Source organism: Chrysemys picta, chromosome 10 (assembly GCF_011386835.1).
Source record: "Chrysemys picta bellii isolate R12L10 chromosome 10, ASM1138683v2, whole genome shotgun sequence".
NCBI lineage: Eukaryota > Metazoa > Chordata > Testudines > Emydidae > Chrysemys > Chrysemys picta.
This window is the reverse complement of record NC_088800.1, coordinates 8,152,459-8,171,328: the sequence shown is the minus strand read 5'-3', so window position 1 is coordinate 8,171,328 and position 18,870 is coordinate 8,152,459. Positions and strand designations below refer to the sequence as shown.

At 48.5% G+C, this 18,870-nt stretch overlaps 1 protein-coding gene across 3 annotated transcripts in view; it reads right to left on the bottom strand.

The window, feature by feature from the left end:
- ADAMTS17 (ADAM metallopeptidase with thrombospondin type 1 motif 17) overlaps nucleotides 1-14,331 on the bottom strand; it is a 269,254-nt gene extending 254,923 nt beyond the window's left edge. The window contains exons 1-2 of one of the 3 annotated variants that reach the window (XM_042856603.2): nucleotides 14,135-14,331; nucleotides 12,721-13,058 (exon numbers count right to left, since the gene is read on the bottom strand). In XM_042856603.2, the coding sequence (XP_042712537.2) occupies nucleotides 12,721-13,058; nucleotides 14,135-14,204 (408 nt within the window). In that variant the 5' untranslated portion in view covers nucleotides 14,205-14,331. The remainder of the gene's footprint in view (nucleotides 1-12,720; nucleotides 13,059-14,134) is intronic. The other 2 variants (XM_024102933.3, XM_024102934.3) reach the window with 2 other exon arrangements.
- Nucleotides 14,332-18,870: the final 4,539 nt, after the last annotated feature.

Genomic DNA, 18,870 nt, shown 5'->3' with positions numbered 1-18,870 from the left:
GTAACACCCACGGTATAGGGAAAGCGAGACTAGATTGGTTTTTTCAATGTGTTCTATGCCAGTCAGGCAAGCATCCAAAGAAGGGATCTGCACGTACGTGCTAGTGCAGGACATTCAACCGTTGACTGCACTAACCTGATTTAAAATGTACATTATATACATCCTGTAAATTCTGTGTTTCCACCCACAGCGCCAGATCCTGCGCTCACTTATACCTGGGCCATCCCATTGACAGAGTCTGGCCCCAGATCCCCATAAAAGGATTTTCAGCCAGAAGCTGCTAACTCTCTCATTTCTATAGAACAGGGATCAGCCACCTTTGGCATGCGGCTCGCCAGGGTAAGCACCCTGGCAGGCCGGGCCGGTTTGTTTACCTTCCACGTCGGCAGGTTTGGCCAATCGCGGCTCCCACTGGCCACGGTTCGCCACTCCAGGCCAGCAGGGGCAGCGGGAAGCAGTGCTGGCCGAGGGATGCACTGGCCGCCGCTTCCTGCCGCCCCCATTGGCCTGGAACGGCGAACCACGGCCAGTGGGAGCCACGATCGGCTGAACCTGCAGAAGCAGCAGGCAAACAAACCGGCCTGGCCCACCAGGGTGCTTACCCTGGCGGGCCGCGTGCCAAAGGTTGCCGATCCCTGCTCTAGAATGTCTAGGAATTGGAGAGAACTGAGCACCCAACGTGGAGTCCTCCCAAAATCAGAGGCCACTTTCGAAAGCGTGGGCTCTAAAACCTCTTGGTGCCACAAGTCAGCCCTTCCCAGTCCTTACACAGGGATAGCAATGACTTCCCTACCTCAAAGGAGGGCTCCGAGGGGAAGTCCATCTATGCACTCTACAAATAGAGAGAGTCCCAAATGGAAGATGCTATTTATGTGCAATAATTATGGTTATATGTGGGTCCTACGGAACACCTAATAGTTTCATGGAACTTGCTCCACACTGGAGTTTCGGAAGAGTGATAGTTTCTTATCTTTAATAACTAAGTGGGCTTTGCCAGGGTCATTTTGAAGAAAGCAGTAATTCTAGCTTCCCCTATGACGCTCTCCACTACATGCATTCCTTATTCCAACCTTCCTGTTGGGAGGTAGCCCCAACCCCCACCCCCTTTTATTTTTTTAAATATAGGTTTTAATTATATAGGAGAAGGGTTGTAAATCTGGTACTTTGGTACTAAAAACCACACCAGAGCTCCTGAAATGATGCCAGCCATTTTCTCTGGGGCCAAAAATATGTAAGAAAAAGTCAGTTTCATCACCACCTAACATTAGCCCAACTTTCTGGCATCAAGTGCAAAAATAATTTAAACCACTGGAAAGTCCTTATGTTTCACATTTGCTTTGGAATTGCGAAAACTCTTTCCTCTCAGTTATGGAGGGAAAGAGCTACACGTCTTTACCCTGGCGCGGATTAAGAAGGAATCTAGGATCTAATCCTACAAGCTTAATAACTGGAGTTTTAGGTATGGAAAGTTTGCAGGATTGGGCCTATCAAATACATCTAAAGAAGTTTACCATTTCCCCCAAATTTGCCTGTAAGAAGTGCTGAAGGCTTTCTGGTTCACTCAGGGACATAATGACCTTGACTACTGACTGACCCAGTTCATTAATTTGTTTTTTTGCAACAAGTACTGTTGTTCAGATTGATTCTTCCAAATCAACTGACTGCACCAGTCTTCAGACCAGACATCAGCATCAGAGCAAGGCTATACTAAACTGCCCTTAGCATAGTCTACCCCTAACTAGCTCAGGCATGGAATGGGGGCTGGTTTCTGGAGTTACTGACGTCAAACGATGCAACATCACTGCTGGTTTTCCCCAAGTCTCTGGCTGTGGAATTCTCTTCAATCACTCCAATTAAATAAAGTTTCGTATCTGTCAATTTAGGTTTACTGGGGAGTGGGGGGCGGGGGGGGGAGGAAGAGATCACAATCTTGGATACTTCCTGTGGTCTGTATGTTGCTGTTCTCAAGGAAAATATGTAAGCAATAGCATATGACAAGCAACGTCATTACATCAGATAACGGCACAGCTTGGGTATGCTGGAAGGCAAGAAGCCGTCAGCCAACTGCCTTCGAACACCGGAGACATGAGAGTTACCAGAACAGAAAAATTCAGTCTGGGGACTTATTTGCACTCCACAGAAGCTCGATAAATTCACTGTCATCAGAGGTATGAATCTAAGATGGATTTTACAATTAGTGTGACAGGCCATTACAACTGACAGAACCACCCGGTGCAGTTAATAGCAAGTCTGGAATAGTTTCACCCTCACAAGGCATGCAAGTGAACTGCCAAGTCAATTCAAATAACAAAATAAAAAGACGTCTACCCTTCCCCCAGCCACACCCCACCCCAGTAACAATAATGGTTCCCTACTTTGCCTTCTACCCAATTTTTAATCTCTGATCAACTCAAGATGGCTCACCAGCAGAAAACGTCCCATTCCTTATTTCTTTATGTGATCAATGAGGAGTTCAAACACACTCACAGCTTCCCAGCAGCTTGTATACGCATCTAACACTCATGCAAGAAAACATCTGCTAACACTAATCTACTCTTCTGCTACCAGGAGCTCATCACCCTCCTGGTGTCTAGGCAGTATCTTGTTTGCCGCTAAGGCCTGGTCTACACTAGAAAAGGTGGTCGGTTTAAATACATCAGTCAAGGGTGTAAAAAATCCACCCTTGAGCAGTGTAGTTAAACCGACCTGAGTCGCTGTGTAGAGAGCACTAGGTTGCTGGAAGAATTCATCTGTCGACCTAGCTACCCCCTCTCGGGGAGGTGGATTATTAACTACGCCAGAGATCGGCAACCTTTGGCACACGCCCGTCAGGGTGCTTACCCTGGCAGGCCGGGCCGGTTTGTTTACCTGCTGCATCCGCAGGTTCGGCCGCTCGCGCCTCGCCCTGGCCGCGGTTCGCCGCTCCAGGCCAATGGGGGCTGTGGGAAGCCCCGGCCAGCACATCCCTCGGCCTGCACTGCTTCCTGAAGCTCCCATTGGCCCGGAGCTGTGAACCGCGGCCAGTGGGAGCTGCGATCAGCCGAACCTGTGGACGCGGCAGGTAAACAAACCGGCCCGGCCTGCCAGGGTGCTTACCCTGGCGGGCCGCGGGCCAAAGGTTGCCGATCCCTGAACTATGCCAATGGGAGAACCCCTCCCGTCAGCATAGGTAGTGGCTACCCTGAAGCACTACAGCAGTGGAGCTATGCCGCTGTAGCATTTTAAGTGTAGACAAGCCCTAAGCCCTTATCTACACGCCGCTTTTGGAGGCGATCTCACACCATTACACTGCCACTGAATGTAGCAACAAGGAACTGCTAGCGCTGACATAGCACTGGCATTCCGTGAAGGCCATTCACCAGCATTTTTACCATTGTGTCCTCCAGACTTGCCCCAGGTCCTGGCTACCGCAGCGCTCCCATCTTTGGCTATTACTAGGGTGCTACTAAATTCATGGTCATGAAACACGTGTCACAGACCCTGAAATCTGGTCTTCCATCGTGAAATCTGGTCTTTTATGTGCTTTTACCCTATACCACACAGATTTCACGGTGGAGACCAGCCGTTTTCAAATTGGGGGTTCTGACCCAAAAGGGAGGTGCGGGGGGGGGGGAATGTTGCAAGGTTATTTTAGGGGGGCTACGATATTGCCATCCTTACTTCTGTGCTGTCTTCAGAGCTGGGTGGCCAGAGAACGGCAGCTGCTGACTGAGGGCCCGGCTCTGCAGGCAGTAGCACAGAAGTGAGGGTGGCAATACCATACTATGCCCTCCTTACTTCTGCGCTGCTGCGGGCAGCGATTCTGCCTTCAGAGCTGGGCTCCCGGCCAGCAGCCGCTGCTCTCCAGCTGCCCAGCTCTGAAGGCAGCGCCGCCGCCAGCAGCAGCGCAGAAGTTTGAAATTTACAATTTTTTAAATCCTATGACCGTGAAATTGACTCAAATGCACCGTGAATTTGTTAGGACCCTAGCTATTACTGATGGAACAGCATCAGAGGTAAGGAAAGGGTGGATGATTTTTCAGTACAAACTAGAGTAGCCGAAGCTCACTAGTGCTAATTAGAGATGGAAATCCAAACTTCCAGAAGTGCACTGCATATGGTTCTGGTCCAGACCACATGCTAATAATACAATCCAGCATTTACGTTGTTTGTCCCACGCTTTTCAACACCATAACAGCACTTACCACCACCCATAGAAAGGGAACAAAATATAAATTGAAAAATGACCTGCGGAGGATTATTTTAATTGGGCTCATGTCTTTTTGTTGTTGTTGTTAATTATTCATGCTGAATAAAGAACGTTTGCTTTCTTTTCCTTCGGAAAAATCAGGAATGTTCAACCCAACACCTCGTTTTGTGGGAGGATTTCTCGGAGGGTGATTTTTATACTTGATGAACCCAATCCTGAAAACCTTTTGCGGGAGGGTCTCAGAGATGTGTAGTGCGAGCTCTCTTTTCTTAACTGGAGGGGCGGGGATGCTGAATCTTTAACAGAGGCTTCCTTGCCCCTAAGTGCTCAGTTGGCGTTGGAGATTAATTCCACAGGCGCACACACCGTTTTAAACAGTCGGACAGACTCCCTTCCCAACTGCTCAGCTGTGACTCTGAAATGTTTTAATTTCCACGCGTTCTCCAGTCGCTCCACATTGCACAACCAGGCTTCAACCTAGCTGACTGGGGCCTTCTTTGTGTATTTCCTAGAGATCACTGCTTCCCCTACAATCCCACTGTCACCCCAGAAGAGATCATGGCGTACTTTTACTGTCGAGCCTCTGGACTGGGCTCCCCAGAGCCAGCCGCTGATTAGAGCTAACTCTCCCTGCCATCACCCAGGCATGATGCACTTTCCAAGGCTTTTAGTTACTCCTGCAACTTCCTGTCTGCCAATAAAGAGGAAGTCATTGAGGTGGGAGGAGGACTAACAATAGGCATGGTCGATATTCCTACCTACTGCAGCTAACTTATGGGTGCACGGTCTTCATTTCGTCTGGTCCTCTGAAGTCCTGGCCATCACACTATAGCAAGCAGCATTTGGTTTTATTATTTCCACCCGTGAAGCTCCTCCCATGCAAGGTGGGGAAGAAAAATTCCCTTCCGTTTCTCTAACTGCACGGACTTTCTCACAACTCATCTACTGTAGCTTGACTACTTCATCTCAGACTCATAGACTTTAAGGTCAGAAGGGACCATTATGATCACCTAGTCTGACCTCCTGCATAATGCAGGCCACAGAATCTCACCCACCCACATCTGTAACAAACCCCTAACCTATGTCTGAGTTACTGAAGTCCTCAAGTCGTGGTTTAAAGACCTCAAGGTGCAGAGAATCCTCCAGCAAGTGACCTGTGCCCCACACTGCAGAGGAAGGCGAAAAACCTCCAGGGCCTCTGCCAATCTGCCCCGGAGGAAAATTCCTTCCCAACCCCAAATATGGCGATCAGTTAAACCCTGAGCATGTGGGCAAGACTCACCAACCAGCACCCAGGAAAGAATTCCCTGTAGTAACTCAGATCCCACCCCATCTAACATCCCATCACAGACCATTGGGCATATTTACCTGCTAATAATCAAAGATCAATTAATTGCCAAAATTAGGCTATCCCATCCCCCTCCATAAACTTATCAAGCTTAGTCTTGAAGCCAGATATGTCTTTTGCCTCCACTACTCCTCTGGGAAGGCTGTTCCAGAACTTCACTCCTCTAATGGTTAGAAACCTTCGTCCAATTTCAAGTCTAAACTTCCTAGTGTCCAGTTTATATCCATTTGTTCTTGTGTCCACATTGGTACTAAGCTTAAATAATTCCTCTCCCTCCCTGATATTTATCCCTCAGATATATTTATAAAGAGCAATCATATCTCCCCTCAGCCTTCTTTTGGTTAGGCTAAACAAGCCAAGCTCTTTGAGTCTCCTTTCATAAGACAGGTTTTCAATTCCTCGGATCATTCTAGTAGCCCTTCTCTGTACTTGTTCCAGTTTGAATTCATCCTTCTTAAACATGGGAGACCAGAACTGCACACAATATTCCAGATGAGGTCTCACCAGTGCCTTGTATAACGGTACCAACACCTCCTTATCTTTACTGGAAATACCTCGCCTGATGCATCCCAAGACCGCATTAGCTTTTTTAACGGCCATATCACATTGGCGGCTCATAGTCATCCTGTGATCAACCAATACTTGAATTCGACGACAGCGGAGCATGCTTAGCCCCTCGAAGGGCAGGGCCCCTTAGCTCTACTCAACTTTCCCGAACAATGCTCACCTGACTGGGTCACATTTTCAACAGTGTCCAGCCGAATGCTTTATTGTTTCCTTTTGTCCATACTTGCCAAAGCTTGTCCACATCCATCTAAAGAAGAATGGCCCATGCAAAATGCTCCAGAGCTTAGCTGGAATGGCCTCGCTGCTCTGCTGCTCTTCCCCTTTTGTGTGTGGAGCTGGAAAGAAAAGAAGTCCTCTTCTCTCTGCTGAATATGGAGGACAATGCTGGAAAACCTTGACGGTTTCCCAGCTTTTAATTTATTCCTTCGAGTGTAACTTCGATCACTTTGCTTCATCGTACAATGGGGACCTCATGGTTTTTATTCGACCAGCTTTTGTACTATAGGTAATCTGCTTCCACTGATCTACTCCACTCAAAGGAGGCAGCACAAAGTCTTGCTTGAACTCAAAGGGGCTGGAAACACGGTGTGGAAAGTAAGATAAATTATGCTGGTTGAGGGAAATGCTGAATCTTTCACTTACATCTTAGCTTCAGAAATATATTTATTTAAACTAGCGATAGTCTGAATCCAAACCCCCAGCCTCCGAATTTTAGAATGGGCCAAGAAATTCCGACAAGTCTCTGGATCCAAACCTGCCCCAGTGATTTTGGTTTCAGGTTGGGTTCTAACCCAGAACAGATACCACCTCAAATGAGAGGTCCGAAAGTCAGTCTAAACCTAATACACAGAAATGACATCCTCGGTTCATCTCGAAGCGCAATCACTTAAACACTGGCAAAAATTCAAGGCGCACATAACCAAAACCACCTTCACCAGTGACATGTCAAGTATGCAGGGCAATGAAGAACAAACATACTATTCATTCCACATTTGATTAGTATCTCATTCTAGCAGTTCACAGAGACTCGGGCTGGAACGAGAAGGGAAGGAATTAATACTTAAAATGCAATTGTTGAAAACTCCCAATTCCAAATGGACACATGTTGAAATACCACCACGCTGGACACCATGAAGCAAATTAATGACCGAAAGTCACCTGTAGACAGGGTTCACCTTTTCTTTTACTTGGGGGATGGGGGCACGGGGGTCTGTATAGCTGATAAGCCTGCTAGCACTCAGGGAAGAGACAGTGGCAATTAACACATGGAAAGTTCAGCATTTAAAAAGCTGTATCCGTTCTCTGCTATGGTTTCAACCATAAGAGTAACAAAAACACAATGGAAGGCAGCTATCAAGCACTGCTCTGACAAATTCTGCTAGAGGGTTGGAATCGGTCCAGAATGAGAACAGATGAAGTGGGTCCGTGAAGTTATACATAGTATCAATGAATAAATAGAGCTCTCATCTGCCTGCAGCAAACATTGCAATTTCCACACTAAAGGAGACCAGCAGTACCCCATTCCACTCTCTTGTCTCTGATACTGGCTACTACCAGGTGGGACCCTACAACATTTACCGAGCGCATGTTTAAAAACTCAACAGTCCCCTGCTCGTGTTATAACAACACATGGTTTTGCCTGTGCAAATGAGTCAACCCTTTTATTGAGGAAGAAACCCCCACGTTAAATACCGCACTAGCTTTGGTTAGACCACAGTGCCAAGGACTTAGCCTGTCTATACCGTCAAAACTGCCGTCTCCCCAACACAATTAAAAACCAGTTTGGTCCTGCAGTGCACCTGGGACCAAAGGGTGTATTTAACTGTGCTCCCTACTTGTAGTACAGCCCTGCAAAGTCCAAGTGTGTAGCACATTTTAGGAACACGGCTAAACCAACAGGTGTGTCCCGCCGACGCTGCAAGTCGGAATGAAGAGGGGCTGCCATGTTGGAAGCAGAGCCACCAAATGGGACGTTTTTACTGTGCGGACACAACCTTAGGTGACCCATTCTTTACAGCCTGACTCGGCTGTAACATGGTTTAGCACCCTCCCCTAACCCAGGTACAACCTGTAGGCAGACACTGTTCCATAGCCCACATAAGGATTAATAACACCATCGGCACAAGCAGGGTTTAAATAAACAAACCAAAAATAACTTAGGTAGGGAAACGGCTAGCAACAGCCCTCCGAGAAGTGACTGTAGAATCCCGCTCTAGCTCATTTTCCTCCCAGCGCAAGAGGGATTTTATTTTTTATTAGTCCTCTGCTCGCCCCAATCGTGCTATACTCACCGGACATGTAATTTGTAGCACGGTTACTGAACACGGTCACAACACAACTGAAGCCATCACTAGACAATGACACCGTGTTACACCCATTCTAGGCTCAAGCTATTTTTAAGGCGTCTTGAGCATCTATAAGCCCTATCAACTGGGCCTACACTAGCAATTTTCAGGAAATCTCCAACTGCTGTATAAGCAACAGCAACCCTGGGAGCAACAGTGTAGACAAGTTGCCTGGGGTTTTACCACCAGGTTATCTAACCCTGCACACAACAGGTCTGTTTCATCTACACTATAACCTCCACCACTTCCGTCATCCATAGAACTGCACTGCTGGAAAATACGAGTGCCTAGTTTTCTATTGCAGACAAGGTCTAGGTGGCAGTTTGAAATTAACAACCTACTGGAATGATGGTCTTGTGGTTAAAGACCAAGACTGGGAATCAAAACACCTGGGTTCTAGACATGGCATAACCATGGACTTCCTGTATGACCTTGAGCAAGTCAAGTCACACATCCTCTCAGTACCCTTAAAGACTGTCTACACACAAGGCTGCACCCGTTTAACTAGAGGCGCAATTTAAGATTGGGTTTAGTTAAACCAGGGGTTGGCCACCTTTCAGAAGTGGTGTGCCGAGTCTTCATTTATTCACTCTAATTTAAGGTTTCGCGTGCCAGTAAAACATGTTAACATTTTTAGAAGGTCTCTTTCTATAAGTCTATAACATATAACTAAACTATTGTTGTATGTAAAGTAAATAAGATTTTTAAAATGTTTAAGAAGCTTCATTTAAAATTAAATTGAAATGCAGAGCCCCCCCCGGACCGGTGGCCAGGACCCGGGCAGCGCGAGTGCCACTGAAAATCAGCTCGTGTGCCGTCTTCGGCACGCGTGCCATAGGTTGCCTACCTCTGAGTTAAACAATGCAAAAGACATGTGGGTACTCTTAAACGGATGCAAACCTGGCTTATATCAAGTTACCTTAAATTGATTAGTCTACACAGGGCTTTGCATGAATTTAACTAAGTCAGTTTTAAAACTAGTTGAAGTTTAATTGGTGCAACTTCTCCATAAACAAAAGCTTTAGTGTCCTGCTCCGTGGTTAATGCCTCTTTACTTCACAGGGCTGTTACTAGGCTTAATTCATTCACGTTTGTGAAGTGCTTTGAGATCATTCTCCCCATCTCTCATGGCTCACTAGGTGAAAATGTCATGGCCTTATCCAACAGATGAGGAAGAATCCCAGTATGCCGATGTACTTTGTCTCTCAATATATTTGCCTCCACCATTCCCAGCAACAAATGCACAGGTGGCATAAGCATGTGCAATTCCCCTGAATTCACCCATGTAAACAAGTAGCAATTTTGACTACTGGTGTCCAAGTCACTGTCCTCTGTAGAACTTACTTATTTTCTGAACCTAATGTCAGTTCACTCCAATGGCATTATTTTGATGCTTGTTTAGAATTCATACATGCTCTAGAAATATCATGACTAATTTGCAGAGTATAGAACAAAGATCAACTAATGGGGGGAGGGATAGCTCAGTGGTTTGAGCATCGGCCTACTAAACCCAGGGTTATGAGTTCAATCCTTGAGGGGGCCACTGAGGGATCTGGGGCAAAAACAGTACTTGGTCCTGCTAGTGAAGGAAGGGGGCTGGACTCGATAGACCTTCCAAGGTCCTTTCCAGTTCTAGGAGATAGGATATCTCCATTATTTTAATTTTTTTTTTTATTTTAAGTTCCACCCACCGCCCTCCCCTACCCCAACTTTTCAACTGGGAATAATGCCAATTTTTTCTCACTCCCCCTCACTCACTCCCAGATCTCAGGCAATTAATACTGTGCCTACAACTACATTCCCCTTTCAAAAAAGTTCTCTTCTCTGCCTGTTGTACTTTTTAGCTCTGCTACAATAGGTATTTTTAAAAGTCCAGCACTTCATGAATGGGATTAACAAAGCATGCTTCGTGGAAAACGTGCAGAGCTGTCAGTGAAAAAGCTAGATCCAGAGATATCAGTTTTAAACATCAAGAAGCTTTTGGTGGTATACGGCTCAGTTTACAGAGTCAATCATAAATATGCTAATATTCAATATCTTGGATGCAGTCTTTTACCTGAGGCACAGCGCCCTCATATGGTTCCAAAGGAAAGCATCAAACCCTGCTTAATCCGTGTGCTGAGTAGTTTCTTATTTCCAAGTCACTTTGGATTAACTGTTTGCCAATAGATCTGTACTTGAAACAATAAGCAAAGGCTCCCAGTAAATGTTCCTATACTTTTCAGAAATCAAAGTTACCAACCCTAATTAAAAACCAATAAATGTCCCAAACACCCAAGTACTCGAAGCTCTAATGACCAAGGCAAAAAGATCAAGAAACGGGAGCGCCATCCTTAACAAGAATTCCTTTTACTGCTGGAAGGGCAAGTGAACGGCTAAGCTGCAACGCCAACTGTATTTCATGGGTTGCACCGTCTGGTTAAACAGCACAAGCAGCCATCCCACCCCAAGATTATCAATGCACCTCTCTTTAAAAGGAGGCCCCACACCAGTTTCTAACTCATGTTTCACAGGCAGCACAATGCTCTCCCATTGTATTACAAACCCAACCATAACACTTAATCCTTCGGTGGAGAAATTCTGCCACCCAATGTGCAAAAAGCATCTTAGTGTCATTAAGCAGTTTATTCCACGGGCTATTCTGTCACCGACAAAGCTATCGGGTATCTCTAAATTGCTGTTCCAGGGCAGAAAAGCAGATATTCATGTGCACTGGTCAGGAAAGAGCTGATGTGAGGAAATGGGAGCAGATAAGGAGTCTAATAAAGAATCCAGACTCATGTTGTACTCTTTGAGTAAACATTGTAAGGGGTAAGTGCAACCACAAGATGATGAAATAAATAGACTCAAGTTCCAGCTAATGATACTTAGCTCTTATACAGCAATTTGATCAAGACCACACAGCACGTCAGGTGGCAGGAACAGAGATTAATCAATGGAGCCTAGGGCTGAATTCTAAAACGTGCTGCCTCTCCATGGGAATTTTTTTTAAGGATGCCTTGTTCTGGCCAGATGAGCTGTCAATCACACACCACACGACAGGTGACAGTCCAGCAGCTGGGCGAGAAGTAACTAGCTGCTGAGATGGGCAGTCCAGGACGGGTCTTTCTGGAATATAGGCTCAAGACAAACAATGGTTCTGTACTGAGATGTATCGAGGCTACTACTGCAGAGAGCAGCATGTCCCAAACCACTTCTACATGTCCTAAAGAGTAGAAACTTCAGAGGCTTTTCAGTCCGTCCCGACTGGAGCAAGAAGGCTGGGAACTCAGTAAGACAAGAGCAGGCGCCCGAGCCCCTTCCCTCCCTGAGGGCAGGTTTTGACCCCTATGTTCCCATCCAAGCAGAGCACATGAGCGACTGGGGAGCAGCGAGCAGAGAAGGAGATGCTGCCACCCACCGTGTCTTCAGATGACAGAAATCCTCCATCAGCATGAAGACATTTAAACAAAAGGATTAATAATTAAGTGGGATAGGGTCAGTGCAGAGAGAGGCCCCTAGAACCAAACCCCGCCCTGATGGGGATCCCCCAAGCTGGACAGGCTGGAAAAGGGTCCCTAGAGCCAGTCCCACCCTGACAGGGACCCCCCCCCCAGCTGGATGTGATGGAGAGGGGTCCCTAGAGCCAACCCCCTCCCCGACCGGGATCCCCCAGGCTGGGTGGGCTGGAGAGGGGTCCCTAGAGCCAACCCCTCCCCGACCGGTCTCCCCCAGGCTGGGCGGGCTGGAGAGGGGTCTCTAGGGCCAGGCCCGCCCCGACAGGTCTCCCCCAGGCGGGGCGGGCTGCAGAGGGGTCTCTAGGGCCAGTCCCGCCCCGACAGGGCTCCCCCAGGCGAGGCGGGCTGTAGAGGGGTCTCTACGGCCAGTCCCGCCCCGACAGGTCTCCCCCAGGCGAGGCGGGCTGCAGAGGGGTCTCTAGGGCCAGTCCTGCCCCAGGCGGGGCGGGCTGCAGAGGGGTCTCTAGGGCCAGGCCCGCCCCGACAGGTCTCCCCCAGGCGGGGCGGGCTGCAGAGGGGTCTGTAGGGCTAGGCCCGCCCCGACAGGTCTCCCCCAGGCTGGGCGGGCTGCAGAGGGGTCTCTAGGGCCAGTCCCGCCCCGACAGGTCTCCCCCAGGCGGGGCGGGCTGCAGAGGGGTCTGTAGGGCTAGGCCCGCCCCGACAGGTCTCCCCCAGGCTGTGTGGGCTGCAGAGGGGTCTCTAGGGCCAGTCCCGCCCCGACAGGGCGGGCTGCAGAGGGGTCTCTAGGGCCAGCCCCCCCGGGAAGTGCAGTACCAGCCCGGCGCAGGTGCTGACGGAGGCGAAGGAGTCGCTGCGGTTCAGCACGTGTCCCGTGTAGAAGCAGAGCTGCTCGGCCGGGGGGCGGCTGCGGGCCCGGGCCTCTCCCGGCTCCTCCACCGCGAAGCCCCGCGCGAGGAAGTGCAGGTCCCGCCGGAGGTGCAGGTAGAGCTCCCGGCCGGAGGCCGGCAGGCGGAGCAGCACGGCCTCCTCCTCGGGCGGCGAGCGCCGGCGCCGGGGGCTGCTCCCGTGCCCGGCCCCGGCCGGCTGCAGCAGGTGGATCTTCTCCAGCGCCACTCGCTGCGGGATGGCCACTTCCAGCTCCGCGCCGCCGGCTGCGGGGGAGAAGCAGAGGGGCTGGGTCACTCGCGTCCCGGGGGCTCGGGCTAAGCCCACCCGCTGCCCCAGCTAGTGTCAGTGTAGCCGGGGGTAGCGCGGCTCGCCCTGGGGGCACCCAGCAAACACCCCCTCCCCGCCGGACCACTGCGAGTCATCCCGTCCCTAGGGAACACTGCCCCCTCCGAGCCGCAGACAGAGCGGGGGCCAGTCCCCATCGGCCCTGCTGCCCACCCACTAACACCAGGCCCTCGTGGGCAGGCTCAGGCGTTAACTCCCCAGCCCCTGGGAGACCTAGGGGGGGGTCGGGAACATAAGCTGGACTTTTTACAACAGAGAAACCGCTTTCCTCCCCCTGCCTCCAGATCTAAAGCCCCAAGGCCCCCGCTCGGCTGCAGCACCCCCACTCCTGCACCCTGCTCCACGCAGCCGGGTCCCTGCCCTCGGGGTTCAGCCTCGGGGCTTAATCCCCTGGAACTTCTCAACAGGCTGCAGCCGGTGGAGCCAAGAGGAGGAAAATATGTTTATATACAGGAATAAATTCAATCTACCCAAGGCCCAAGTGTGCAGGGAAGAGGAGAGGGAGGGGGAAACAAAGCAAAAAAGGCTAAAAACGCTACTTGTATCATTACTATATATATATAAATAAAACAGAACCACAAGCATCGCATTTCACCAACCCCCATAAAAACCTGCTAAGGGTGGGGGGGGGGGAACAGAGCAAGTTAAAGCTGTAACCCAGGACAGTCAGCAGCTTCCCCCGTGAAACGTTACAGCAGCAGGACAGGAAAAGAAAATACAAAAGCCTGGAGCAATGTCTCCTGCAAACTGAGCTCTCAGCCCTGCAGCAGAGCTGGTGCATGCCCCGAGGGCTGCACACACACGCATGCAGCCCACACGCCGAAAACTGCATGCACCAATTCAACATTGCACGCCCCTGTGCTTCTGCCATTGCAAACGCAGCAGGACGCCTGCACGGTCCCAGCTGCTCAGCTCCCTGACCACCGTGGCTGTCAGAGCCAAAGGGAGACGGTGATGCCGGGGTCAGGAAGGAGGGGGAGGAGAAAAGCGCTACCTGCGGTGGTGTCCAGTCCCCAGAGCAGCAGGAAAGGAAATAAGAGAGGCAGGAGGGAGCCGTCAAACATTTTATTGCAGTGGAGGGGCCCCAGCGACTGGTCTGTGCAGTGCAGAAGGGCTGGTGGCGGCAGCAAGTTCCTGGGCTGGAGTGAAGCCCTCCCAGCCTTTGGAAAAATTAATTAGCGCTGCGGACAAACCCAACGTGGTGAAAGTCCGGCCCCGCCTCCCCTTTGCTGTCCCAGGTGGTGATTGGAGCTCAGCCTCCTAGAGCTCCACCTCCTGCTCTCCCATTGGCCGCCCCGCTTCGAACCCTGGAGTAAATAGCTAGGTTGTAAGGGGAGGAGGGGTACACGTGGTTTGTGCGCAGGGAGGGGGAACTGGCACCAGGTGGCGCCAGGGAGTGAGGCTGCGGGGAGCCCCGTTGAGGTGAAGCTACCTGCACAGAGGGGTTGGGGCTTGGAATGAGCAGAGGGGATGCTGAGTGGGAAGGTCTATTTGCCAGCTTGAAACAGTAAGCAAAGCATTTTTGCAGCTGGCAGGAGACATTCCAGGCAACCCTGATTCCCAGCTTTAAGGAAGTTTTTAAATAACTTTAGGTGATTAACAAGGAAGACAAAAATGAAAATAAAAGGGGGGGAGGAGGGAGGAAAAACAAAAAAGAGAAACTTTCCCACCCCACTGATTTTGTCCCTAAATAAATCTCCGCGTAAACTCTGTAGCTGGTGCAAAATTTCAAGGCTTCTTGGAAATGCACGTTGGAAAAGTAGAGTAGAAACAATTCATACTCCACCCCACTTTTAAAGTGCCACTGCCAACTTTAAAAAAAGCACATGTTGTAGCCACACACATTTCTTCACTTATGTTACTCGCACTAGCTCAGATTACTAAAAGTGAAGGAAATTTTAAAATTCTATTTACACACCACTATTTCGGCTCTTTGTTTACATCATGCGTTTCTCCCAGTTGGGACAAGGAGACGAGAGTGACTATGCTGTAATACTAAGAAAGGGTCAGATGGGACCATTCTAGAAACGGGCCATCGAGGAGGTATAGCATGGGCTGTGGTATTGCAAGCTTTCCCCACCTCCCCTTTTCTAATAGATCAACATGGAAAGTCCACCTCAATGTAGGAGAAAGGAATTCAATCTCGAGGCCAATTCACCCTTTCATCTCTGTGCTGAAACCACCAGCATTACACAACTTTGTGCCAACTGTGAACTTGAGTGTAGGATTGGTTTTTTGTTGTAGACATCTGACCACTAGGGACTGGAGTGAGACCACCAATTAAATTTGCACTGGCCAAATAAAAGCATCAGAAGGTAACTATATTTAGTCAGTACCACCATACATCGTAACTGAATCCCAGTGTAAATTCTATAGAATTATAGATGCAAAATTCCAAGACTTCTTTGAAATGTTGTAGAAGTGAAAAGCTCCATATTCCACTACCAGTCTCCTAAACCAGCCAGCCTCCTCACACTTTGAAGGTAGTAACAAATCTAGGGCCACTTAGAACTTAACAACTGTTGATATGTTGCACACAAGAGCTCCCTGGAACTTCACAGGGATAAAACTCAGTTCTTCTTGCTGCCAATCACAGGCCCTTTGCCACTTTTAAATAAGAATCTCCATCAGCTGTTAGCAGTACAGCACCTATGACACAGTTAGAAACAGTTCAATCTTGTATCAGACACTAGTACGCATAGATCATACTAATTTGTCACAGGATTTACCAGTTGTGATGTTATGACAATGCGCTTATAGGTTCAGCAAATATTCTTCATAATGAAGAACAAAGGAAGAGGAAAAAACTGAAAATGTGAAAGAGAAATGGATTGTCACCAATAGAAAGTTTTTCTGTGATTCTAAGAGGCATAAGCAGTTCGTTTAGGATCTGTTCCTCCCTGAGGCTCCAGAGAAGTCCCAACCATTCTCATTTCCCATAGATATTAACTGACGTTGAGGCCACTTTGGGCCTGATGCAAAGTCCATTGAAAGCAATGGAAATCTTTCATTACCCTCACAGAGCTTTGGATCAGGCTTCATGCGCCTGGCAGGAGAGAATCCATAGCAAGTAGCTAAGGCCCAGATTGGTACCGCCTTTAAAACTATTGCCAGTTGATCTGCGTCCTGGATTCCAAAGTTATGTTAAAAAAAATCACCATTTTGTTGCTGAAATCTTAGACGAATTCAAAGGAAGACCCGTAACAAGGAGCAAGGCCAGGGAAATCACTGCTTGCCAACTGGGAAAAGAACAGCATAAGAAGTGTTACATACAAGCTTGTGAAAGGACAACACAAACAGAGAAAAGAACAAAGAGAAGACCATTAAAAAATGATTGTGAGGTGGGGTTATTCCGAGCCCAGATCTTGGCTCAGAAAACTACACAAACTCAAGTTGTGTCCCCAAATCTCCACGCTATTAATAACAAAACCAAACAATATAAAGACAGATTAAAAGATAAAATCAGGCACCAACTATACATCCAAGCTTGGTTTTCCTCTTCCCTAATTAAGTGCTAAGTCCCTTTACTTCATTTCATACAGGTCCCTCCCAAATGACATTGTCTGTTAAGAGCGAGTTTCTATCCCAGCCTCACCAGTCCCACTGAAAGTCAGGCAGTTTTCCTCTGTCTGCAGAATTATTTAGGTCCCAGTTCAGCAAGGTACACTAGCACATACAGGACTACTCATGCGCTTACCTGAAAAAGCTGAAGGTACAGAAATCTGAAGATTTTATGCAAATATGCACTGCCTTAATTGAAATATTTGATTAATATGCATCACCTCACTTGCCTAATTTCATCTTTTTATTCTGAAGGAAGAAGGTTTTGTTTTGTTTTCTGCTTCTGCTCCCTCACCACAGGATTAGAATATAGAATATCAGGGTTGGAAGGGACCTCAGGAGGTGATCTAGTCCAACCCCTGCTCAAAGCAGGAACAACACCCAGTAAATCATTCCAGCCAGGCCTTTGTCAAGCCTGACCTTAAAAACCTCTAAGGAAGGAGATTCCACCACCTCCCTAGGTAACCCATTCCAGTGCTTCACCACCCTCCTAGTGAAAAAGTTTTTCCTAATATCCAACCTAAACCTCCCTCACTGCAACTTGAGACCATTACTCCTTGTTCTGTCATCTGGTACCACTGAGAACAGTCTAGATCCATACTCTTTGGAGCCCCCCCTTCAGGTAGTTGAATGCAGCTATCAAATCCCACCTCATTCTTCTCTTCTGCAGACTAAATAATCCCAGTTCCCTCAGGCTCTCCTCATAAGTCATGTGCTCCAGACCCCTAATCATTTTTGTTGCCCTCCACTGGACTCTTTCCAATTTTTCCAAATCCTTCTTGTAGTATGGGGCCCAAAACTGGACACAGTACTCCAGGTGAGGCCTTACCAATGTCGAATAGAGGGGAACGATCACGTCCCTCGATCTGCCAGCAATGCCCCTACTTATACAGCCCAGAATGCCGTTAGCCTTCTTGGCAACAAGAGCACACTATTGACTCATATCCAGCTTCTCGTCCACTGTAACCCCTAGGTCCTTTTCTGCAGAACTGCTTCCTAGCCACTCGGTCCCTAGTCTGTAGCAGAGCATGGGATTCTTCCGTCCTAAGTGCAGGACTCTGCACTTGTCCTTGTTGAACCTCATCAGATTTCTTTTGGCCCAATCCTCTAATTTGTCTAGGTCCCTCTGTATCCTATCCCTACCCTCCAGCGTATCTACCACGCCTCCCAGTTTAGTATCATCTGCAAGTGATTAGTCGCTCTACTGCAGTGACAGGCGTGTTATAAAAGTAATTCAAAATAAATAATGTGGCAAGACATTTGGATGAAGGAAATCCCAGTGAAACTGACAGAGAAAGGGAACATCCCAGTGTGTGATTTTAAAAATATCATTCCCTGACACCTAAATGGGTTCTTTCCTAGTAGACACTACAGCAGCCACTAAAGGAGAGGGAGCAAGGAACTCAGATATAACAGTAAGGGGAAAATACACTCTCAGGTAGACCAAGGAAAATGCCATGTTAACTCTTCCAGTGATGTCACACACCACAGAAGCCCTGGTTTCTTCACCATCAAACTCTCTTTCTGGGAGCTGCTTCAATCTGCCTAGCTCCCTGAGAGCTGGGATCCTAGAGGCCATCTCCAGGCCTTTCTCTGCCATCACCCTGCTCATGCCCTACTGATTCTGCTGTTCTCACCCCAGCCACAGCTCTTACTGTGAAATATCCCCTACTGTACACAGGGAATGTAAGTCACCTAAGAACTCCATATGGTCTTGATGTTCTGAGATCTGATAGGAAGTGGGATCGGGATGTTCTAACACTTCTCTATGGTCTCAGCTAAGTTATTCTGGCCATGTAAACTGGGAGTGCTTTGGGGGCAGAGCATCACACCTCTTACTTCCTATTTAAATCCCCTTGTTTCTCTGGGAGATTCAATCCCTCCCGGTATCAACTGGAGTCATTACCACTGGATGACCATTCTGTGGCCTGTGTGAGGTAAGATGCTGGTCCCAGACCAATTCTTAGTAGACAAATTTCCCTGTAATAGCTGGCACCTCTGTTGGCAGTCTCAGCAGAGAGGCTAAATTGCCATGTGGAAAAAACTACCCTCTTCCCACCAGCTGCCCATGAAGCGTGGGGAAGCTCGTCGTGCTGCAGTCATCACTGTCCCTGTCCCGCGGGTGAATGAGGGCCATCGCTCAGCAAGGCTGTTAATCCGGAGCACTAA